The sequence below is a fragment of the Guillardia theta genome, assembly GCF_000315625.1.
Source record: "Guillardia theta CCMP2712 unplaced genomic scaffold GUITHscaffold_59, whole genome shotgun sequence".
Lineage (NCBI taxonomy): Eukaryota > Cryptophyceae > Pyrenomonadales > Geminigeraceae > Guillardia > Guillardia theta.
The window spans coordinates 419,601-442,816 of record NW_005434615.1 but is presented as its reverse complement, the minus strand read 5'-3'; the positions used below and the strand labels follow the sequence as shown (position 1 = coordinate 442,816).

The 23,216-nt window shown below is 57.5% G+C and overlaps 5 protein-coding genes across 5 annotated transcripts; 3 read left to right on the top strand and 2 right to left on the bottom strand.

Moving 5' to 3' along the window:
- Positions 1–219: 219 nt before the first annotated feature.
- GUITHDRAFT_153823 (hypothetical protein) lies at positions 220–1,357 on the bottom strand (the record flags this gene model as incomplete). Its single annotated transcript, XM_005828446.1, has 1 exon — positions 220–1,357. A coding segment is annotated over exon 1 (1,084 nt), but the record flags the coding sequence as incomplete, so codon positions are not given.
- Positions 1,358–5,985: 4,628 nt separating this feature from the next.
- GUITHDRAFT_158215 (hypothetical protein) lies at positions 5,986–8,169 on the top strand (the record flags this gene model as incomplete). Its single annotated transcript, XM_005828445.1, has 12 exons — positions 5,986–6,301; positions 6,351–6,403; positions 6,667–6,808; positions 6,837–6,979; positions 7,084–7,202; positions 7,258–7,351; positions 7,419–7,499; positions 7,541–7,600; positions 7,647–7,743; positions 7,874–7,939; positions 7,986–8,099; positions 8,147–8,169. The coding sequence occupies 12 exons, from the start codon at positions 5,986–5,988 to the stop codon at positions 8,167–8,169; spliced, it is 1,308 nt and encodes a 435-aa protein (XP_005828502.1).
- A 571-nt stretch (positions 8,170–8,740) lies between these two features.
- GUITHDRAFT_142000 (hypothetical protein) lies at positions 8,741–9,522 on the bottom strand (the record flags this gene model as incomplete). Its single annotated transcript, XM_005828444.1, has 6 exons — positions 8,741–8,841; positions 8,901–9,003; positions 9,050–9,122; positions 9,176–9,212; positions 9,272–9,451; positions 9,507–9,522. 6 exons carry the CDS (start codon positions 9,520–9,522, stop codon positions 8,741–8,743), a joined length of 510 nt encoding a protein of 169 aa, XP_005828501.1.
- A 1,833-nt stretch (positions 9,523–11,355) lies between these two features.
- On the top strand, positions 11,356–18,728 carry GUITHDRAFT_164379 (hypothetical protein; the record flags this gene model as incomplete). Its single annotated transcript, XM_005828443.1, has 25 exons — positions 11,356–11,708; positions 11,836–11,965; positions 12,245–12,460; positions 12,511–14,151; positions 14,242–14,326; positions 14,486–14,778; positions 14,825–15,019; positions 15,068–15,160; positions 15,205–15,273; positions 15,321–15,698; positions 15,761–16,292; positions 16,340–16,401; positions 16,465–16,737; positions 16,785–17,063; positions 17,122–17,382; positions 17,484–17,522; positions 17,566–17,628; positions 17,681–17,734; positions 17,787–17,804; positions 17,859–17,915; positions 17,962–18,005; positions 18,051–18,162; positions 18,258–18,329; positions 18,383–18,610; positions 18,658–18,728. 25 exons carry the CDS (start codon positions 11,356–11,358, stop codon positions 18,670–18,672), a joined length of 5,562 nt encoding a protein of 1,853 aa, XP_005828500.1. The 3' UTR covers positions 18,673–18,728.
- A 2,079-nt stretch (positions 18,729–20,807) lies between these two features.
- GUITHDRAFT_112493 (hypothetical protein) lies at positions 20,808–22,616 on the top strand (the record flags this gene model as incomplete). The annotated part of the gene is made up of 4 exons (XM_005828442.1): positions 20,808–20,924; positions 21,043–21,192; positions 21,233–21,308; positions 22,489–22,616. 4 exons carry the CDS (start codon positions 20,808–20,810, stop codon positions 22,614–22,616), a joined length of 471 nt encoding a protein of 156 aa, XP_005828499.1.
- Positions 22,617–23,216: the final 600 nt, after the last annotated feature.

Below are 23,216 nucleotides of genomic sequence, written 5' to 3'. Positions count from 1 at the left end.
TCTAAAAAATTACGAAAGAGGGGATAAGTAGGAAGATCAGGTTCATCCTAGGGCAAAAAAACATCAACCTGGGAGACATCACGAGTATTTTTGCAGATCAACCCCCTCCCTCCCTCCCTCCCTCCCTCCTCCTCCTCCTCCTCCTCCTCCCCCTCCCCCTCCCCCTCCCCCTCCCCGTCACCTTTTGTGCAGCCCGGAAGCCGAAGAGTTTCAGCAGCCCCTGGATCAGCCCGAAGTAGCGCCAGTCGCTCGAGAGCATCTTCATCCAGGCCCTCCTAAGGTAGGACACGTTCTCCGTCCTCGACCTGCCCTGCTGCAAGAAGATGCCGACGACGAGGAGGGCCACGACCGTCTGGAGGAGGAGGAGGTTCCGCTCGTTGAAGGCTCGCAGCGCCTCGAGCTCCTTCAGCTGGTCCGACATCATCTGCGCCTGCTCCTCGAACTTCGCCTCCAGCAACGCCGAGTGATTCTCGAGGGTCTTGATCCGCTCCGTCAGGTTGGTGGCGATGGCGGTGAGCTCGCCTCGGACGTCCGACGTGGCAGACTGGAGGGTCTTGACGTCTGTCTGCATGTCCTCGAATGACTCGTCGTACTGCTTCTTCGTCTCCTCCATGTAAGACTGCAGGAACGAGTGGTTGATCTCCAGCATCTTGATCTTCTCCGGCACCTTGTGGAAGAAGGACAGCTCCCCGATACGGGACGGGGATGATATGAGCCCCATGGCTACCCTTCTCTGCTCATCCACAAGCCGCTTCCTCTGTTCATCTGCAAGTTTCTTCTCTCCCTCATTAGCCTGCCCCTCTCCTTGCTCCCCTGTCTTGTTGTGCGGCGTCGCATCCGATCCTTCACCATCGGAGGGAGAGGAGGCGTCTGCGAGCTCTCTTCCTCCGCCCATGGCATTGGAGAGATTCTGATCGCCCAACGTCTGGTTGGCATCGAGAGCGTCGCCCTCATTCAGCCCTGTCGAGTTCTTCCAGCTCCCCTCATCCTCCAACACCTCACACGACGAGTTTCTCCCTTCCCCCCCATCTTCTTGCTCTGACTCCCTCAGCTCTAACTTCGACTTCTCCCCAACCTCTGTCTCGACGCTCCCGTCACCTTGGCCAGCGTCTTCCTCACGAGGTTCCCCCGCAGTGTCTCCTCCCTCTGGGCCCTCCTGCACCCGCCGTGTGTTGGAAGAAGCTGACCGCAGTGGAAGCGAATGAGCAGGTGAAGCAGACTCGGCTTCTTTTTCGTCGGGCTCCGTCGCAGCGTCAGAGCAGTCAGAGCAACTGCCTTCCGAGGATGCGGCATGCTGAGACTGGTCACTCCCGCTCGCCTCCTCCCTGGTTCCTGTCGCTGTCATCGGCCCCTGCGCCTTCTCCGCCGAGACCTTCCCTGCCTCTTCTCCTCCTTCCACCTCCAACGGCCTGCCGTCTGCAACTTTGCCAGCCACTTGGCCGTCGCTCCCTTGTGGAGAATCTGCAGGTAAGAAATCGATCAAACACTTGGAGTCCACTGAGAGCGAAGGACTCACCCGCCACACCCTTGGCAGAGGCTTCCTGCCTGTTTCCCTTGCTGACGCTGTCAGTCTCGAAGGATGTCTTGGACGACGTGACATCTGCCGGGCCGCCACGTTCGGCATCAACATCTCCCGCTCTCCACTCCGCGTCTGCAGCCTCGACGCGAGTCCCATGGTGGACCGGGGAAGGGGTCGAGGCATCGCTAGAATCGACCAGCTGCTCCTGTTGTGCTTCGGCCGCAGCCTTTTCTGCTCCTTCCATCCGCCTAGTGCTCGAGCTCAGGTCGCGTTGCTGCTGCTCAGCCATACCAGGAGATTCAGCGTCAGCGCCTGGCACATTCGCTTCTTGTTTGTGGTCACGAGCTTGCGGGCTCTGTCGGGATGCCGAGCCCTCCTGCTCTCCCTCGTCTGACTTTCTCTTCACCAGACTGACGAACTTGGCAAAGATTGACGTTGTCTCAGACGCGTTCTCTTTCCCTTCTTCGTGAATGTCCGCAGTCCTGCCTGGGCTCGACTGGTTCGATTCAGATGCATTGAAGTGCTCCGTCACGTTGGAATCCTCGGGATCAGGAAGGTTTTCTCTCAACCCTGTTTGGTTTGACACCTCTTTCACTTGCTCTGACTCCATAGCAGCGGCTCCTTCACCCTGCGACTTCGACAGATCCTCCGAAGTGTTTCCTCCTCTGCCTGCTCCCTTGCCCTGAGCCTCAAAAACCCGCGAGGAGTTCCCTGCCACAGTTGAGTTGCTCCCTTTGCTCGCATTCCTTGCCACTGGAACTTTGGTGCTGACATTCTGCATCTTCGAGACACTCTCATTCTTGGACACGTTCAGGCTCTTGGAGACATTCACTGCTAGATCGTCCTTCTGGTCCTGACGCTCCTTGCCGGCATCCGCGGAATCTCCTCCCACCAGCGCTCTCTTCACGATGTCGACATGATGCTCGTTCTCGTCTAGCATCCTCCCCATCTCCTCCCACTGAGTCGTCCCATACACTTGGATGGAGCTCAGAGTGCAGTAGAACTCGTTGCCGTGGTGAGTCAGGACCCGGATCTTGAGGAACTTCGCCATCATCGGCGTCTTCACCACAAACTCTTGATACTGACGGCTCGGAAGCGCTTGGAAGTATCCCAGCAGGTTCCAGTGATCTGTCGGGTACACCAGCTGGGTCAGGACCTGGAAATCCTTCACTGTCGACGAGTAGAACTCGAAACTGCCCAGGACGATTTTGTTCACGTTAATGATCTCGTTCAACTCCACCACAACCCAGAGAGCTCCCTTCTCCACCTTGCAGGGGCTGATCCAGTACTTGTCACGGTCGTTCTTGAGCAGCGCAGATTCTCCTCTAGCCTCCTTGTTGGACGCCAGCGCCTTCCCGCCGAGGTCGAACGCGGCATGGTTGACGCCCAGCGACCGCAGCGTCTCACGGGAGATCTTGACGCCTCGCACGACATGACTGGCAAAGGTGCTGCTCGTGCTGCTGTTGACAGCTGCCGTCACATTGCTCGCTGCTGAGGTCGTCGTGTGGTTGGCCGCGTTCGCTGTCGATGCTTCATCCTTGTGCGCCCCTGCGGGCCCGTCTTGACTAGTCACACCGCTCGGACTGGGAGACGAACTAGAGTTGGTAGACACTGACGGGCCACTGTCGGCTTTCTTTCCCTCTGGAGCAGAAACGTCCCCTTGCACTTCGCTATGCGGGCTCGAAGCTCCCTTGGCCTCCGGTGCCTCATCTTTCCCCTCAGTCTTCGACTCCTCACCCAGGACTTGCTCCCCAAGTACCTGATAAACGGATCATGTCAAACGAACAACCTCCATGTTTCCAAGACGCACCATCTCTCGATATTTGTTGATGTCTTGGGGCACATTCCGACGAGTGCAATTCTTTCCCGCATATCCATCTTGACACAGACACTTCCCATCCGCTGGAAGACACGCTCCATGTCCTGAACATGGGTTCGCGACTCCACCCATGCATTCAATCGAGCAGTTGTAACCAGCCCAACCCCTGTGGCAACTGCACGTGCCATTTTCAAGGCAATCCCCTTGTCCAGCGCAGTTGTCCGGGCAAGGTTTCTTCCCCGGCCTGATCTGGAAGTTGGCGATGATCGCGACCTTCTGCGAGCAGTGTGAGCCTGTGTATCCTCCCGTGCAGTTGCACGTGCATGCTGGCAACGTGCAGACTCCGTGCCCGTTGCACGTGTGGAGAGTGCAGACGTCGGCACAGTCCCCCGAGGGCTGGATGCTCGAGATCATCTCAGGGAAGATCTCAGTATCAATGTCCATCGGCTCGTTCAGTTCAACACTCATCAACTCATCTTGCATCACCACCTGCGACATGTCAAGCAGTCCGCTTTCTGTCCTCGTCATGTCAATCTGCACAGCATGGGGGTCCCCAGCTGGGTTCACAATATGAACCTCGTTGGAGCTGTTTGCTTCGGCGATGATGTGCCCCTGTGCTGTCGGGTGAGCCTCTCCCCCCCCAGTCCCGTCGGAATCTGTTCCGTTCCCATCCTTCCCCAGGACCTCCTCTTCGCTGTCCTTGGAGTTCGGGGCAGCAAGTACGCTGGGGGAGACGAGGTTTACAAACTTCTCAAAGAACGACTTCCCTGAAGACGCATTTCCCTTCACTTCAGGCATTTCAGCCTTCTTGGATGTGTTGTCATGCGCCCAGTCCGTCCGGTTGAAGCCTTCCAAATCTTGGCTTTCAATGTATGGCGAGTGCTTCAGCCCCAACGTCTCGTTGTAGTCGTGTGGAGGTGCTGGCTCCACCGGCGATGCAGAAGATTGAACGTGCACGGCATTCACTTGCAAATCGAGCAGCAAGAGCAACACGTGAAGATGGAGCAGCCACCGCACGCGTCCTCTTGTCCTTGTCGTCATGGTAGCCTATGTATGCAAACCCAGCGGCTGTTCCTTCCTACATATCATGAACTGACGAGTTGTCGCTGACTGCACTCATGCCCTGTAGAGAGTTGGACCAGCTCAGTGGAGTGCACCGGGAATGGTTCTCTCAAGCTTATCATCTGCTCCCACAGGTTAGCTGTGGTACACGTGTAGAGACGAAGTCAAACAAAAAAACATCTGAAACCCACCGCAAGCTGGTCATTCCTCTATCACACTTGATGCGAGTCTGCATTCTATGAACTAAATCTATTGTTTTCATCGAATCATTGACTGCATTATCATATCCATCATCATGATCAATCATTGTCTCATTTCTCGGTTTTCACTTCACTTCGTCTCACTGGGCTTCTTCGTCTCATCACAATGATCATCTCTTTTGCACCACCATGCTACTTGACCGCCTCGTTCTCTGGAACCCTGCCATGCTCGAACACGCCTACTCCGTACATTTCCATAGCACCGGTGCCCTTTGCCAACTTATTGCAAATCTGTTCAATTTTTCAATCACTCTTTTCAAAATTTATGATTTACATGAAAATATTTCGAAATATTTGAATTTTTGAGATCTTCTTACCTAAAGTCTTGAAAATTTGTACCCTCAGTTGATATTTTCGCACGGCCACTGAAACGGTTTGTAACGGCGAGACTCATTTCCTAAACGACCAATCTTGACGTTACATTACCGTTATACAGCAAAGTGGCCTCGAGTCTTGAACCGTTGCTAGTCAGGCTCAGTGATAGGCCGCTAGCCCCTGAGGCCCACGGTCAGGCCTGGTCACCGGGTCACTTCGCTTACTTGGCTCAGTGCTGGGCCCTCCGAGTCATCAGAGCCCTGCGGCACCGCCGCTCCGCCGGGCCGGTGGTCGGAACACTGCCGCCTGCCGCCCGGGTGATCCCGGGGCGGCCGCTGAGCCTGGGCCTGGGCCGGGCCGGGGCCCGCAGCTCGCGCCCCGGCCTGCGCAGACTGGCTCAGGCCTTTACTCAAAGTTAAGTTAAAAATCAGTACGAGGACAATCAGGAGAGGCGAGGAGGCTTGACCCTGACACTGTCGGCGCACAGGCCAAACGGCGAGAAGAGAAAAGACAGCGAGAACCAAACCTATTCCTGCCGACTGCTGTCCCCCAAACTTAACTGATACCTTCGCTCAGGCCCGGCCTCCAGCCCGGGTTTTTTACTCGTACTGATTTTTAAGTCAACTTTGAGTAAAGGCCTTGACATACCGGCAGCAATGCGGATTCGGATGGTGGTGATGGCGCAGACACTGATGCTGACGAGGCGACCGACGACGATGAGCAGGGTGATGCATGCCGCTCGAACCCTCCCACTGGAACAGCAGGGCAAGAGTTTCTTCCTCGCGCACCATGCGAGCCATGCCGGCAGGTTCCGCCAATTCACTTGGGAGGGTAGAAAGGGAGGCTGGTCCCGAGTGGGGTTGATGGGAGCCGCAGGAGGGATGATAGGAGGACTCGTGCTGGACAGGCAGAGTCCCTCAGTCAGCATGAGCATGAGCATGAGAGGAGGAGGAGAAGAGGGATCAAGCAGCTCTCATCGGGTAGGAGCGGAGAACCTGCTGCCCGGCGGGATGATAACTAAGGAGCACTTCTTCCTCCTTCCATTGAGGCACGACCATAGCAACGGAGGGCAGCTGGAAGTTTTTGTGCGCGAGCTCGTGCTCTCCAAGAACAAGGACAGGGCAGACCTGCCCTCGTTGGTCTTCCTGCAGGGAGGCCCAGGCTTCCAAGCAGGTCGTCCGGTGACCGCAGAGTCGGGTTGGATGAAGAGGGCGCTAGAGGAGTACCGGGTCTTCCTTCTGGATCAGAGAGGGACTGGACGCTCCTCTCCTATTACCCACGAAACTTTGACCATGATGAAAGACCCTGGGGAGCAGGCGGAGTATGGTGAGTGCGGCTCGAGGAGGCTGAGGCAGGGGTGACAGCCGTATTGCAGTCTCACTGATGCGAGCGGACAACATAGTCAAGGACTGCGAGGAGATCCGCAAGGTTGACCCTCTGACAAGCTTGTCGCATGAGCGCCTCATGCTGCTGTGCAGATGCTGCTGGGGAGCGATACGAAGTGGACTGTGGTAAGACTTGTACTGCGTTGTGAATGAATTAGCTGGATGAGCTGAAGCAGGAGGAGGAGAGGAGGGGAGAATGGAGGGGGAAAGAGGAGAGAGGAGAAGAGGGCGAGAAGAGAAGAGGGAAGGGAGAGAGGAGGGAGTTGAGGCGAGGCAAAGGACTATATCATGACTTTGTTCGCATAGCTCGGACAATCCTTCGGCGGCTTCTGCGTATTGTCGTACCTTTCCCTCGCTCCCCAAGGGCTGAAGGAGGCGATCATCACCGGAGGCCTTGCACCGGCAGATCCGATCTTCTCCCCTGCTGCTGGACGTGATGGACTTGCAGGTGGACGATGGTTGCACTGCCGACGAAGTTTACAGGGCCACCTACGACAGGGTGGCTGCGAGGAGCGAGAAGTTCTATCTCAAGTACCCCCAGCACGTGGCGACCGTCCGGCAGATCGTTGAGCTCCTTGACAAGGAGCCGCAGAGGTTGCCGGGAGGAGGAGTCCTCACTGTGAGTTCATACGGGGGTGAAGGGGGAGGGGGAGGGAATTTGAGGAGGGAGGAGGTGGAGGCGGAAAGGAGGAGGGAGGAGAGGGATAGGTGAGGTTCCCGCAGGCGAGAAGGTTCCTCCAGCTCGGGCTCTGCCTGGGCAGTGGGAGCGGGTTTGAGCACATGCACTACCTGCTAGAAGACCCCTGGCTCCGCTCCTCCGACCCCTCAGCAGGAGGCAAGAGGTAGTGTGGGCGTCAGGTGGGGAGGAGCTCAGTGAGGAGGCAGGTTGAGCTACAGCTTCCTCAAGGCGGTGGAGGATGAGATGAGCTACGAAACGAATCCCCTCTACGCCATCGCCCACGAGACCATCTACTGCTCGGGCGTTGGAGCGGTAGGAAGCAACTCCTCCTACCCGTCCTCATCTTTGTATCTTTTCCTTTCCTGATGCTCTTGCTCAGTCCAAGTGGTCAGCCCAGCGGATCATGCAGGAGAGGAAAGACTTCGACTACAAGGAGAAGCTGCGGGATCCCAAGGGGAAGGTGAAACGAATATCCTGCCTTCTCCTCTCACCCCTCGCAAGATTTACTTCACTGCCGAGCACATTTTCGACTGGATGTACGACGACTACCTTCATCTGCAGGTCGAACCCTCCCACTTGACTGCATTCGGCGCTGAAACTCACGCAGGGTCTCAAGCCGGTTGCTGCTCTCCTTGCGAGCAAGCAGCACTGGACGAAGCTCTACGACAAAGAGAGGCTGAACGCTTGTCAAGTTCCGACCGCAGGTCGACAGGACATGAGGCTGGAGGGGAGGATCAGAGGTCGGGGATAGGAGGAGGGGGGTGAAAGCAGACGGTGAAAGATCTCGAAAGATTGTGGGAAGGGAGGGACAAGGAACCGCTAACAGTGCAGCAGCTGCGGTCTACTACGACGACATGTACGTCGAGAGGAGACTGTCCGAGCAGACGGCGCAGGAAATCGGTGAGGGACTGTACTTGTGACTCTTTTCGCCCTGACGATAAAGGAGGGTGTCTGCCGGGAGCGGTTCCCATCAAGACATGGATCACCAACGAGTATCAGCACAGCGCCATCCGTGACGACGGCTACAGAGTGCTGGATGTTCTGCTGGGGATGCTGAGAGGTGAATGTGCTCGAGCTCTTTCACTTGTTCTCATCACATGTTCCCAGGCAGCAAGCAGATCCCTTCCTAGACCCCAGCAGCACCACACCTCCCTTACGAGGCCTGTGAAGCTCCCATAACCGCTGGAGGCGTTGTCACTTCTTCCTGCTTCGTCTTCATCAACACCGTCGCGTCCTCCAGGGCCTGCCCGCCCTGAGCATCAATCAGCGACTTGTCTGCAGCTCTGCCTCGAGCAGGAACTACCTTCACCCATGCGCAGTAAACGCCCCATGCCCACAGGCCCTGGGGTGTGACGTCATCGATTGTGTGCGATCCTCCTCCTATCTCACCAGAGCGAAGTTTCCGAACGAGACTAGTCCGATGGAGAAGAACTGCAAGGAGTCATTGCTCCGCACCTCAGTCACAGTCTCAGGTACCCCGAAGGAGAAGATCCCGACTGAAAAGACTCCGACGCTGACCTGTGAGACTTCAGAGGAGGAGGAGCCCGTTTGATGCTCTCACTGTTCCGATGGAGAAGATGCCAACGGAGATCAGCCCGATGCTCGCTGCTGACCCGCAGCTGCCAAGTTGGGGAGTGAGCAGAGAGGCTGAGCAACGAGATGCCGAGAGGCTCATGGGGAGGATCAGAGGCTGCCTCGTCTTCACCTGATCACTCCAGCAGACACCGAGCCCGTTGAAAAGTAGGCGGAGGATGCCGACCCGGACTTGGCAAGCCAGGGCCTAGTGGAAAGAGCGCCGCCACCTGCATTGCCAGCCCTCATTGCTTGCTCCCTCCCTTCACCCCACCCCTGGTCCGCGTACCTGCGATGATCAGGATGGTCGCCACTACCGTGACCCCCACGGCAACCCGGAAGGGAAGTGAGTTCTTGTGTATCAAGAGGGAGTCATGGATCTGCCAACGGTCCTGTCAGGAGCAGCATACAAGCCCCAGGTACGAGGGCAGAGCTCACCTTCCCCGACCATCTGCTCTTCGATGGCTGCTTGTCGTCCTTGGGATCCTTGTGGTCCTGGACGTTGATTTTCCTTGGAGCAGAAAGTCATTCGCCATCTGTCAGAGTACAGATGCACTCCCTTACAATTCATCCTGTGCCTTCACCTCCTGCCCAGATTCGACTGCAAGCAACAAAGGGAATCAATGCACAGCATCACTCCATTGGATACCTGATCATCACCTTTGCTTTCCTTGACAGCCTCCTCCCAGCCAGATGCCGTGCTGCCTTCGTCGTTCAGACTTTCCTTTTGCATTTCCTGCTTTCCAGCATTGGTGTCTTTCTCTGAGACTCGCTCCGATAGCTGATCATCTTCAGTCGCCAGCATTTCCGACTGAGAGTTTTCCGTCTCTACAGCGTTCGCTGAACAAGTAAACAACCTCAGGCCAGCAACACACGACACACTCGGACTTGTTACCTTGGGGCGCCTCCATGCTCTACTGCACAATCAGGTTTCTTTCCTGGAATGCAACATATCAAGTTTGATAGCGCAGTAATACTGAGAGAGAGAGAGAGAGAGAGAGAGAGAGAGAGAGAGAGAGAGAGAGAGAGAGAGAGAGAGAGAGAGAGCTATCCTCTTCCACTTAAACCACCAGCACATACAAATCATCACTCCATGGAACTACATCCTAAGACATGTTTTGCTTTTGCTCTGATCTTGACTCCAGGCAAAATGAGGGAAGGCGTTACGTGTTCTCGAGTTGTTCCAACCCTTTGGGCCCTGGCCTGCTCATAGTACTACTACTTATCCATTTCGTCTTTATCATACATCTCCGAAATACGGAGAATCTCACGTTTGCTGCCCCATTCGGACAGAATGTGGTTCATGTCGAACATGGTTCAAACTTCGCCCTCGTCCTTATTGTTGCCCAGATCTATCGTTGTCCTTGTCCTTGCCCTGGACCTCGTCCTCGTCCTCTCCTCGTCTCTTTCATCTCCCACTCCACTTCGCCTTCCTGCTTCTTGTCATGTCGCTCCCTCTCCCTGCCATTCTACCGTTCCCGCCATCAATCAAGCCTGTTGTACTGACTACCCCTCATCATAAAATCTACTACCCCTTCATTTACAGGGAAAAGGACCCCAGGTGATTACGGCCCCCACCTACCCCTGCCATTTTTCTAACCCTGGAAAACTCAGTCAAAGTACCCCCTCCTGTTTCAAAGCTCTTGTCTTTGTGCTGACCCGCCTCAGACTTGTTCCTCCGGGGCCCTCGTCAGTCTCTCAGTGTCACTGCCCGGGAGGGCCCGGCGGGCCCGGCCGTTTCGTTCCGTTGAGTTTGTAGCTTTGAGAGTCACCAAACTACCGGGTACCACCCGTGGCGGAAGATATGTAACCAAGAATGATGTGGGGTGGGTAGTGAAATGTACCCCAATCTATCTCACCAGGGGAAAAGAAGATTGTAGGTAGGGTGATGACCACTACCCTGTCTCGATCATCATGCCCTGACCACCCCTACCCCCCGGTTGGAACCGTGTGGTCAGCGGCCCCCTCCATTCCAAGAGCCCCTTGTGGAAATGTTTTTGAGCACGATATCAGGTCTATTGACAGTCCTATACCCACATTTAAACAGTATAAAGTAGGGGTGTGTAAAATAAATCGTTTTTCGAACAGGGTTATGAAATTGCATGGTGGGATCCGCAAAATCGGGGGGTGGATGGTAAATCAGGACGGGTGGTAGGGGCTGACATGGGGTGGGATCAGAATCTTTGGGGTGGGGTACAATTGTAGGTGGGGTACAAAGATCAACTCTTTTGGAGTAATACTACCTACCCTTTGTCACTGTATTTGGTGGTTGTTTGCGTGGTGGGGTGATCGATCATTTTCAAGTGAATTGTAGGGGTAGGGTTCTTAGAAAGGGGGTGGGGTGATAGTCGAAGTAGGGGTCCTGTGCGTCATAAAAACTCAAAGAAGATCCGTCTAAAATCTTGGTAGGTATGTAGGTCAAGTGAATGCGGTAGGGGGTGGGTGGAGAATATTCCTAGTACAAACGCTAAAATCGGGTATGATACAGTATCATGAAAAATTACTTATGGATATAATTGGAAAATTGATGATGTAGAGCTCATTATTTCTGAAAAGTTTTAGATACTACAGTAAGTAAACTATTACAGTAGTTGATGCGTTATGAAGAGGGAGTAAAGTCTGGATCTGAAGGTGGTGGAGGACCCCACAGGGAACAATTCTCTTCTCTCATAAGGCAGGAGAGGCGAACAGCGCGTTCCATGCCGGAGGGAGTGTGAAAGTCAAGCAAACACTCTCTCCGCGACATGCCCGGCTACTCGATCCTTCCCCTCCTTCTCCTATCCCTCACTCTCTCCCCTCTAATCCATGCCTTCGGCCCCCAGGCTCCTGTTGTTCACACGACCCTTGGGAAGTCGGCTGTAGCAATCCACAAACCTCGTGAGTGGAGCTTTGCTGCAGCTGCCAGGGTGCTTGTGCGAGGTTTCCAGACTTCACGTGGAGCCTCGAGAGATGGAGTTACATCTCTTGCCATGTTGAAGTACCCTGACGCCATCGGGAAGCAAGTTCCTGGAAGTTTCGCAGAGGGCAAAGACTACCTACGTGACGGTCGCAACCTTGGTACTGGTGACCTGGTCCTCATCCAGAGATCCGATGGCAGGTGACTGCTTCCTCCGCCCTCCTCATGCTTCCTCCTTCCTCCTCCTTCCTCCTCCCTCCTCCTTCCTCCTCCCTCCTCCTTCGTCCTCCCTCCTCCTTCGTCCTCTTGTCCTGACTGTTTGTTACAGCACCCGCTTCGGTGAGATTGTGGGAAAGAGCGGGTTGCCATGGCAAAACGCCTTCGAGGTGTGTGTAGAGCTCGACGGCTCCGGCAGTGCTGGTGCCTCGAGGGCCGAGGAGGGCATCAACCTAGGAAAGGTCACCCCACAAGGTCTCTCTTCCCTCGGACTTGCCTCAGCTCCCGTGGCTGTGGGCAGAGGGAACGTCCCACCACCTCCCAGACCTTCACCGAAGGCAGCAGCACCCCCAAGGGCAGCAGCAGCGCCAAGAGCAGCAGCACCTGCTGCCCCAGTACCCCCTCGACCTCTCTCCACCCAGCGAGTGGGAGTGGTGAGTAATTCCTGGAGCATGGCTCGCTTGCTGTGGACTTCGATGCGTGACTGCTGGCTGAAAAGTTGCTGACACCATTTTCGTCAGGTCCCAAAGAAAGACACTTCCTCCTCCGTCTCGTCCCTTCGGTTCCCCGACAAGATCGGCAAGGTCATCCCTCAGAAGTGGGTTGAGGGACAAGACTTTGCTCCTGGAGGCAACTTCCGCAACGGGGACCTCGTTGTTATCAGACGCTCCGACGGATCCCTTCGTTTTGGAGAGATCATCCAGTCCACCGGCCTCCCATGGCAGAACGCGTACGAGGTGCTTCTGAATGTGTGTGAGCCAGAGACAGTCGCTGAAAGTTAGAGCAGGTGTGTGTCACCGTCGACAACAAGGGATCCCCTGACTCATCTAGGGCTGAAGAAGCCTCTTCTATCTACGGCATCAACGCTGCCACGCTTGCCGCTGTCCTTCCCAGCGCTCCTCTTGTTCAGGGAACGCAAAGATTCTCCATCTTCGGGAAAGGATCCGCAAGCCCAGACGCCACCAATGACAGAGCACGACAGCAGGCCGAGGCTGCCGCTGAGCGCAAGCGCCAACAGGAAGAAGCCGCCGCCAAGCGCAAGGCTGAGCTTGAGGAGCGTAAGCGTCAGCAGGCTGAAGCCGCCGCTGCCCGCCAGGCCGAGCAAGAGCGACGCCGGGCAGAGGCAGAGGCCCAACGCAAGGCAGCCGAGGAGGAGCGCAAGCGCCGCCAAGAGGAACAGGCTGCTGCTCGCCTCGCCGCCCAGCAGGCTCGTCAGGGATCTGCGGGACGCCAGGGCTCAGCCCCAGGTCTTCTTGGACGTGTGGGATCAGGAGGAGCTCCGGCGAGCCAGCCTCCTCCTCCTGCAAAGCCTGCGGCACCGGCCGGTGGGCTGTTCGGCAGGATCGGATCCGGCGGATCTCCCCAGGCCAACAACGCGGCTGAGGAGCGCAGGAAGCAACAAGAGGAAGCAGCTGCCCGTCGTCAGGCCGAGCTTGAGGAGCGGAAGCGTCAGCAGGCTGAGGCTGCCGCTGAGCGCAAGCGCCAGCAGGAAGAAGCCGCCGCCAAGCGCAAGGCTGAGCTTGAGGAGCGTAAGCGTCAGCAGGCTGAAGCCGCCGCTGCCCGCCAGGCCGAGCAAGAGAGACGCCGGGCAGAGGCTGAGGCCCAACGCAAGGCAGCCGAGGAAGAGCGCAAGCGCCGCCAAGAGGAACAGGCTGCTGCTCGCCTCGCTGCCCAGCAGGCTCGTCAGGGATCTGCGGGACGCCAGGGCTCAGCCCCAGGTCTTCTTGGACGCGTGGGATCGGGAGGAGCTCCAGCGAGCCAGCCTCCTCCTCCTGCAAAGCCTGCGGCACCGGCCGGTGGGCTGTTCGGCAGGATCGGATCCGGCGGATCTCCCCAGGCCAACAACGCGGCTGAGGAGCGCAGGAAGCAACAAGAGGAAGCAGCTGCCCGTCGTCAGGCCGAGCTTGAGGAGCGGAAGCGTCAGCAGGCTGAGGCTGCCGCTGAGCGCAAGCGCCAGCAGGAAGAAGCCGCCGCCAAGCGCAATGCTGAGCTTGAGGAGCGTAAGCGTCAGCAGGCTGAAGCCGCCGCTGCCCGCCAGGCCGAGCAAGAGCGACGCCGGGCAGAGGCAGAGGCCCAACGCAAGGCAGCCGAGGAGGAGCGCAAGCGCCGCCAAGAGGAACAGGCTGCTGCTCGCCTCGCCGCCCAGCAGGCTCGTCAGGGATCTGCGGGACGCCAGGGCTCAGCCCCAGGTCTTCTTGGACGTGTGGGATCAGGAGGAGCTCCGGCGAGCCAGCCTCCTCCTCCTGCAAAGCCTGCGGCACCAGTAGCTGGACGAGGAGCATCCCGCAGAGTTGCCTATGCCGATAGGATTGACACGCCAGTCCCACCCCAGTGGCAGCCCGGCGTTGACTTCAGCAGCGGCGCGTCGATCTCCGTCGGCGACCTCGTGGCAGTCCGACGCTCCGATGGGAGCACACGATTCGCTCAGGTAGGATTGGGAGGGAAGGACATGGAGGGGGAGGGGGAGGGGGAGGGTTAATGGGTTGGGGCAACGTTTGAAGTCTGATTGCTTCTTCAGGTGATTGGACGGGCTGGACTCCCCTGGCAAAACGCTTGGGAAGTTTGCGTGACAGTCGGAGCTGATGGCGAGCCCCAGGCTTCCAGTATGTTCTTTCCCTCCATATGCTCCTTCATCCTCTGCCGCCGCCTCCACCACCACTGCCACTACCACTAATATCATTTTCTTTCGTTCTGTCCCCTCCCCGCCCCACCTCATCAGGCACAGTCTTGCTTGGTATGTACTGAAATGCTTCCGCCTGCAGGAACGGAGGACGGAGCTACGCTCCTCAAGCCAACCCCGCAGGCCCTTCAGGGCTTGGGAGTGGGCGGACAACCTGCGCAGCGGGCAGGAAGCATGGGAGTCCCCGAGAGGAAGGAACCTGTCCCCATGCAGACCGGAACTCAGCGCATCTCATTCGCCGGTCTATTCGGAGGAAAGCCGGCTACTACCCCACCTGCTGCTGCCCCACCTGCGCCAGCTGCTCCTTCTGCAGCACAGGATGCTGCTGCCGCTCGCGCTGCCGCGCTCAGAGAAGCACAGGCTGCGAAGCAGCGGGTGAGAGCAACGGGACATGAAGTTGCGTCGACTTACAAGACTGCAGGAGCTTGAGGAGCGCAGGAAGGCGGCCGAAGAGGCACGAGCGGCTAAGCAAGCTGAGTTCGAGGCCAGGAAGCGCCAGCAGGAGCAGGAGAAAGCTGAAAGAGCCGCTGCCCTCGAGGCCAAGCGCAGGGAGCAAGAGGAACAACGTGCTCGCGCTGCAGCTGAGGCCGAGGCGAAGAGAAGGGCACAGCAGGAGGTAGCAGGAGGAGGAGAGTCCTCCCGGTACCCTGATGAATCCTCGCAGGAACAGGAGAGGAAGCGAGCAGAGGCAGCAGCAGCTCGTGCTACTCCTCCACCTTCCCTCCGCCAGCCATCTGCTGCTCCCCAGCCTCCCGCGGTGACGTCTACCTCACTCCGCTTCCCTCCTCACTCTCGTCTCAGGCGCCTTCTGCTCCTGCCGGAGGCTTCTTCGGGGGTCTTTTCGGAGGATCAGCACCCAGCGCACCTCCTGTAGGATGATTCCAACATTCTCTCCTCGTATGACTCGCTTGCTCCAGGCCAAGGCCCCCGTTCCTCCTCCCCCCAAGGCGGCGGTTCCTCCTCCCCCCAAGGCAGCGGTTCCCCCTCCTCGTGCTGTTCCCCCCAAGGCAGCAGCTCCTCCTCCGGCGGCTGCTCCCAAGCCAGTGATTCCTCCCCTCAAGAGGGACGTTGCATCCACGAGCACCGACACTGAGAGCAAGGGATTCTTTGCCTCCCTCTTCGGCGGCAAGGCTCCTCAGGCTCCTCCTCCCAAGGCGGCAGTACCCCCTCCCAAGGCGGCAGTACCCCCTCCCAAGGCGGCAGTACCCCCTCCCAAGGCGGCAGTACCTCCTCCTCCCAAGGCGGCAGTACCCCCTCCTCCCAAGGCGGCAGTACCCCCTCCTCGCTCTGCTGAGGTCTGTGTCTTGGCTCTCCTCCTCCCTCGCCTTCCTCTCGTTCTGATCTGACAGTCTGGCAGGCTCCTCCTCCCATGCAGGTCCTCGGCACTCAGAGGGCCGTCCCGTCCCCTGTCAACACCATCGGCTCCGGGCCCGTCCCCCTCACTTCCGCGCAGACCCTCAAGTGGGCTGATCTGGTCGACACGAGGGTGCCGGACACCTGGGTCGAGACCAAGCAGTACGACAGGCAGGGCAAAGTGCAGGAGGGCGACCTGGTCATGGTGAGCCGCTCCGACGGCTCCACCAGGTTTGCGCAGGTGCTCAAGAAGGCCGGGTTCTTCTTCCAGGACGCCTGGGAGGTCGTCGTGACCGTCAACCCCGACGGAACCGCCGCGGCCACCCGAGTGGAGGAAGGGAACATGCTCGGACGTCCTCGTCCCGACGCCCTCGCTGCCATCGGAGCTCAGCCTTCTCCTGTCAAGGAGGTCAAGGTTGCGGCTCAAAAGCGCGCTGGATCTTCCCAGGGGGGCCTCTTCGGCATCGGCGCTGGCACAGTCTTCGAGGAAGACGCCGACAGTCAGGCCCGAGTTCCTCCTCCTCCCCCGGCACAGAGTGAGACGCTGGGCTCTCTCACATTCTCCTGCTAACTGTTGCCCTAGTTCCCAAGGCTGTGCCTCCTCAGATGCCTCCAAAGGCTGTACCACCACCACCTTTGGCCAAGGTTCGACCTCCTCCTCCTCCTCCTCCTCCTCCTCCTCCTCCTGGTTGACCATCTTCTCTCCAGGCGGCTCCTCCTCCCCCCAAGGCGGCTCCTCCTCCCCCCAAGGCGGCTCCTCCTCCCCCCAAGGCAGCTTCTCTTCCTCCTCCTCCCAAGGCAGAGGAAGCAAAACCTTCCAACCCCTTCGGTGGTCTGCTCAGTTTCTTGGAGCCAAGCTCTCCTCCAGCTCCTCAGGCGCCTCCCAAGGCTGTTCCTCCCCCTGCTCCCAAGCCACCAGCTCCAGCAGCACCACCAGCCACTCCACCACCTCCTCCAGCTGCGCCAGTCGCTAAGGCTCAGGTAGCGATGTCTACCCCCTATGAACGAGTGATCACGTGGACCTTCAGGCACCCCCAGCAGCTCCTCCAGCAGCACCCCCAGCAGCTCCTCCAGCTCCATCCCAGCCCACGGGACCCAAAGAGGAGTCCAGCAACCCGTTTGCTGGTTTCTTGAGCTTTTTGGAGCCCAAGGATGTTAGCCCACCGGCTCCCAAGCCTCCAGCGCCTCCTGCTGCTCCCCCTGCTGCTGCCCCCCCTGCTCCCCCTGCTCCTAGCAAGGCAGCACAGCCTGCCGTGCAACCTCCACCACCACCGGCAGCTCCTCCAGCTCCTGCAGCTGAGGTTAAGGTGAGCAAGAGGCAGAGGAAGAGGAAGAGGAAGAGGAAGAGTCTGAAGCAGTTCTCAGGCTCCTCCCCCCGCTAAGATACCTTCGGACGAGGACAAGCCCATCGTCAAGATGCCCAAGGAGCAGCCCCCAAGTGCTGTGGAGGAGGCGCAGGCGTCCATCTCCAACTTGTTCTCGGGCTTCAGCTCGAAGCTGAAGGAAATGGTGGAAGACGTTCAGGGAGAGGCGAAGCAGGCGGTTCCTCCTCCTGCCAAGAAGCCGGAGGAGATTAAGACCCCTCCTCCTGCACCTGCTGCCCCTCCGGCTCCTCCTGCTGCAGAGGTCAGTGTGCGTGTGAGCTGAGGCTCCTTGTTTCTTCTGTCCCGTGTTGCTCTCCTGCCCCATCCCCATGTCCTCTCCGTCCTCCTCTTACTGTACCGCAGGCTCCCTCTGCCGTCAAGAGCGAGCCGAAACAGGAGGAGGTAGATCCCTGCCTGTAGCGCTTCCCCTCTGACTGTTCCTTAGGTTCCTCCTCCTCCTCCTCCTAAGCCAGCTTCTCCTCCTCCTGCCGCTGTGAAGGCACCCGAGGTGCTCTATTCTTGCTCAGCGGGTCTCCTCTCTTAGCTTGTTGGTCGCTCAGACGCCTCCTCCTCCTCCTCCTCCTCCAACGCCAGCAGAGGCGAAGAAGCCCGAGGTCAATCTTGACGACTCTCTTTGCCCTATCGCTGAAAGTTTCTTCCTCACAGGAGCCGGTCAAGGCAGAGGTGCCTGCTCTTTCCCTCCTCCCCTCCTCCCTCCCGTTCCTGACGTGACAGCAGCAGAAGCCTCCCGCTCCTCCTTCCCCTCCCCCACAGAAGAAGCCCGAGACTCCCAAGGTGACGGCTCGGCGACCTGCTCCCTGCTGTTAAGCGAGTGCGACAGGTCGAGGAGAGCAAGCAAGCTCCTCAGCTTGACCTTCCCTTCGGGTAGGGGAAGAAGAGGGGGAGGGGAATTGTGACCGAGTTGTGCAGGGGCCTGGGTGGAGGACTGTTCTCCAAGCTGCAAAAGCTGGTAGAGCCAGTTGACGTGGGAGGGTCGGACAACGACAAGAAGTCAGTGGAAAAGAGCAAAGCTCCTGTTAAGGTTACTTCTTCTCCTAGCCCTCTACACTCCTCCTCCTCCTCCTCCTCCTCCTCCTCCTCCTCCTCCTCCTCCTCCTTCTCACATCCTATTCGCAGGAAAATGCTATCTACGAGGACGACGACATCAACGCTCCTCCCGCTCCCAAGCAGCCCAAGCAGCCCTTCCGAGTGAGAACTCCCCCCTCCCCTCTTCCCCTTCATCTCGCTGACCTCACTGGTAGCTCGAGATCCAAGAGCAGAAGGCGAAGACTGTGGAGGAGGAAGTGAAGCCTAAGGAGGAAGTGAAGGCCAAGGAGGAAGTGAAGCCTAAGGAGGAAGTGAAGCCTAAGGAAGAAGTGAAGCCCAAGGAGGAGAAGGCGGGAGGACAGGACGTGCCCATCGCTAAGCTCAGGGCCCTTGAGGCCAACAAGGAGCAGTGGGGCATCGGGAGTGACGAGGACAAGGACGAGGTTAGTTCTCTGCAACTCTGATGTTCGGTCGTCTCACCCTGCAGCAGAAACCCTCGGCCTAAGGCTCCTCCCTCACCTCCTGAACTTCAGTGACTTGAATGAACTTGCGTGACCCTCGTCTCAAGTCTTCACTGATCTCCATCGCAAACTCAAGTCACCTGGCAGTGACCAACCTTGCTGAGTTGGGCAGCGGCCATCAACAGCCAGAGTGTTCAGAGGGCCCTCGTACCTGCTAGTAACCCGTTGAACGGTCCGGTTGCCTTCGAGTCGACTGAGTGCCGGCCGGGCAGTGCCATGTCCATGACTGACACTGACAGCCTGTCCACGCCACGGGCCCACCTCAGCTTCAACGGTTCAACGGTTGTCGGAGATCAGCCCCGCGTGTCACGGTCGCAAGTCCCGAGGTTGCCGTGCAGCCTGGGAGTCACGAAGCTCATTTTATCAGTTATCTGATGGTAACTAAACTTGTCGGTACGGGGGAGAACCATCAGCGACGTCAAACGACTTCTCAGGCCCCACTCGGGGTGCGAGTGACTTTGACTTATCCGACATGTGTAAGGGTTCCTTGATACGCCTGTCAGCAAGTCACAAGGCCCCGGGGGGCGATTCATGAAAATGAGTCTTTTGAAGGGTGTCCATGGTCTCTGAGTCACGTACACAGGCGTAAAAGTGTTTTGCTCCTAGCTACTACCCCCTGCTACAAGGGGATTTGTACCCCTCCATGATAAATCCAACCATTAGCGCGAACTTTTCTTACTGACGACCTCACCCACTACCAACCCTACCAACACAAAAGATGACCCCTTCTTCTCCCTGACAAAGCCCCGGTAATCCACCCCCTCCTCCAAGACCCCAAATCAGTGACAACCGGTTCGTCGTCTTCTCCTAGTTCCCCGACTCGTTTATATCTCCGCCCCCACCTCCCGTCCCTTACCGCAACTCCCCCCTACCTCATACCTCCTCCCCTGCACCTCTCTTGTTGAACCACTCTCCTTTCACGCTCCTCCCTCCTCCCTTTCGCCTCCTATCTCATACCTCCTTCGGCCTGCATCCCGTCTGTTTAATCCCGTCAACCTCGTTTCATCTTTTTCTCTTCTTCATCGTCCGTCTTCCGTCCCTTCCTGTACGTTTCTTGGAGAGTCATCATCCTTTCTCTCCCATCCATCTACAGTTTCCCTGGCCTCGACGAGCCTCGGCTCGAGCGGTCGTCAGCTCTCTTCCATTCTCGGCTATTGCGACATGAATTCCACCACATACTGGTACACAATCCCGCGCACCGCAAACAGCCCTAGTGTCCCTTGTATGCTTCGTCTGCGTCTCTTCTTAGCCATCGCCCTCCTTGCGAGTGTGATGCGACTGGTGGGAGATGCGTTGAGCTGGCTGCTGGTCGACGAGGAGGAGATCGAACGTCTGAGCATCCGGGGAGAAGAGCCGGGAGAGAGGCAGGCGTTGCTTGCAGGCAAAGTTGTGCTGCTGGAGGGAGAGTTCGACAAGAGAAAGATGCTGCTGCCCCACTTCTCAAATCGTTTCAAGGCAATCCGGGTCGGGGTGAAGTGATGGTGATGTAGACAGGAATGTTGATTGTACCATGAACATGTGATCGTTTGTTTTGAAAATAATGAAAGAGTTTGAGACAAACACTGATCTCACAAATGATCAAGTTGCTCTGCTCAAGTGCCGCGCTAGTCCCTGCCAAGCTTCTGCGCTCGCCAAAGGAGCTCTGATGGTCATACGGTTACCGATGTCCTACTTGTTTACACCTTTACGAGTCTTCGCTTGGGACGGCAACACTGAAGCCTGACGAGCGTAGAAGACCTGCGGTACCACCTTATGCGATCAAGACAAGTGATAGGTGATGTCCTTCAAACACGCTCATGATCAAGACAAGTGATAGGTGATGTCCTTCAAACACGCTCATGATCAAGACAAGTGATAGGTGATGTCCTTCAAACACGCTCATGATCAAGACAAGTGATAGGTGATGTCCTTCAAAACGCTCATAACAGCAGGTACGTGAACATCTTCCTCAAAGTGATCAACCTCCTGGGAGCTCTGGAAGCATTTGTGTTTTAAGTCCGAGTTCGCCTCACACAATAACTAGTATGAAGGAAAAGACATTAAAATGGTACAAATCATATAGCTTGTACTTTATTTGCTGTCCCTGTTCATCTCTGAGGCAGCGCTTTCAGTTGGTGCCATGCAGGATCTCACGATCGAGGGCACGAGGGTCCTCAAGTTCGACGGGAAGACGGTGAGGGAGGACGAGGACGAGGACGAGGACGAGGACGAGGACGAGGATGAGGACGAGGACGAGGTAGTAGGTAGAAGAGGCACAGGCCAGTGAGAGGATATGAAGAGAGATGATGAGAGGAGAGGAGGAGGAGGAGGAGGAGGAGGGGCAAGGCGACTTGCATGTGACACGTGCGGGCTAGACGTTCGTGAGGATCGGAGATGAGGAGGACCTTCAGATGGAGGGCTGCATCACACTCGAAGCCTGGATCTGCCAGGAGAGGATGGAGCCAGCGAGCCTGCTAGATGCTCACAGAAACATCATCGCGCACGGAGGAGACAGGAATGCTGAGGTGAGAGATGGGGAGAGATGGTGAGAGATGGGAGAGGTAGAGGAATGAAGGGGGTCCTGGGAAGGAGGAGAAGGGGAAGGAGGACGAGGATACCGAGGACAAGGAGGACAAGGAGGGTATGAGGAATGGGAGGAGGAGAGTGAGCGCGAGTGCTGCAGGTCTTCCTCCGCTTCAACTGCTACAGCAGGCAGTATGAGGTTGGCTGCTGGGATGGTGCGACGGACAGAACCTTCATGGCGTCTGCTCCCGCCCTCCTGCAGACATCGGCTGCTGGACTCACATTGCTGGAGGGTATGATGGCCAATACTGGCGCCTCTACAGGTCCTCCCTCCTCCCTCCTCCCTCCTCCCTCCTCCCTCCTCCCTCCTCCCTCCTCCCTCCTCCCTCCTCCCTCCTCCATCCTCCCTCCCCTTCTCCGTCTGCCTTCGTCCAGCTGAGAGCGGAGGAGCAGGAACGGAGCTCTCATATCAAGCATCCCATCACCTTGTGGGGCTAAGCGAGTGAGGAGCGAGTGGGCGATCGGAGCCAAGGGAGGAGGAGGAGAAAGATTCTTCCAAGGTCACTACAACCTCTCCATCCCTCCTCGCCCTCTCGTCCTTCTGCAACTCCCCCCATCCTCCGCTCCCCTACTCTCTCACTCTCTCCTTTCTCCCCTTCCTCCCTCCCTCTCTCATTCCATCTCCCTCCCTCCCTCCCTCTTCTTGTCTTCTTGTCCTCTGATCGTCTCAAAGGGATCATTGCTCATGTTTCTGTGTGGAACATTCATCGGACTGAGGAAGAGGTTTCTTCTCTCCTGCCTCTACTACTACTCCTCCTCCTCCTCCTCCTTTTCCTCTCTCCTGTCCCCTTCTTTCTTTCTTTCCTCCTTCTCTCTCCCCTCGACCTCCTCCTCCTCCTCCTCCTCCTCCTCCTCTCTCCTGTCCCCTTTCCTCCTTCTCTCTCCCCTCCCATTCCTCATCCTCCTCCTCCTTCTCCCCTCTTCTTCGCCAATGATCGTCCACCTTCCCTTTCATCTCCAAACTCTTCCGCCCTCCTCTTGCTGCTGCTCCCTCTTGCTGCTGCTCCCTCCCTCTCGATCACCTCGCTGCAGCTACAGCAGACCATGCAGCGATCTCCGAGCTCGCAAGCTCCAGGCCTCGTCAGGTAGGAGCAGCACACGATCCGAGCATTTCTTCTCCTCTGCTTCCTCCCTCACGACTAGGGCAGACACTGGCCGATGGATGATGGAGGAGGGAGAACGATCAGGGAAGAAGTGCAAGATCGAGAGGGAAGAGCGGAGGTAAGGTGGAGAGTAAGACGAGGACGAGGACGAGGACGAGGACGAGGACGAGGACGAGGACGAGGACGAGGACGAGGACGAGGACGAGGGCGAGGGCGAGGACGAGGGCGAGGACGAGGGCGAGGACGAGGATGAGGGCGGTTGACAAGGAAGCAGGGGGAGTGCAAGTGGTTGGGGGTTTCGAGCATTCGGTGCCTTGGAGGAGTGGACAGTCACTGCCTGTACACGCGCCTGGGACTGCAGCAGGTCCATGGATGACGAGCATGCGAGGCGTCTGACAGTGAGAGCAGGGAGCTTCGGAGGGGGAGATCAAGCAAGCGTACAAGTAGGGGAGAGAGGGGGAGGAGAGGGAAGGGGGGGGCAATGGGGAGAGATGAGGAGGAGGAGGAGGAGGGGCTAGGGGAAGTTGACAGTGGGGTATGAGGACAAGGGGATTTGACTTGTTTTTTCCCTTAGAGCCGCGGCTCTCAAGTTTCATCCTGATAGAAATCCAGGGGAAGAGAACGAGGAGGTCCGAAATCCTCAAGTCAACTAATTGCTACCTTGTTGTTTCCCTCCTTCCCTCCTCTTCCTCCTCCTCCTCCTCCTCCTCCTCCTCCTCCTCCTCCTCCTCTCTCCTTCCGCTCTTCCATCCTCTTCCCTTCTTTCTGTTCAATCCTCCTCCTCCCGTCATCTCTTCTCTCTTCCTCCTCCCCCTCTAATTCAACTTTCAGGCTTTCAAGAAGGTTCAAGAAGCATACGACAC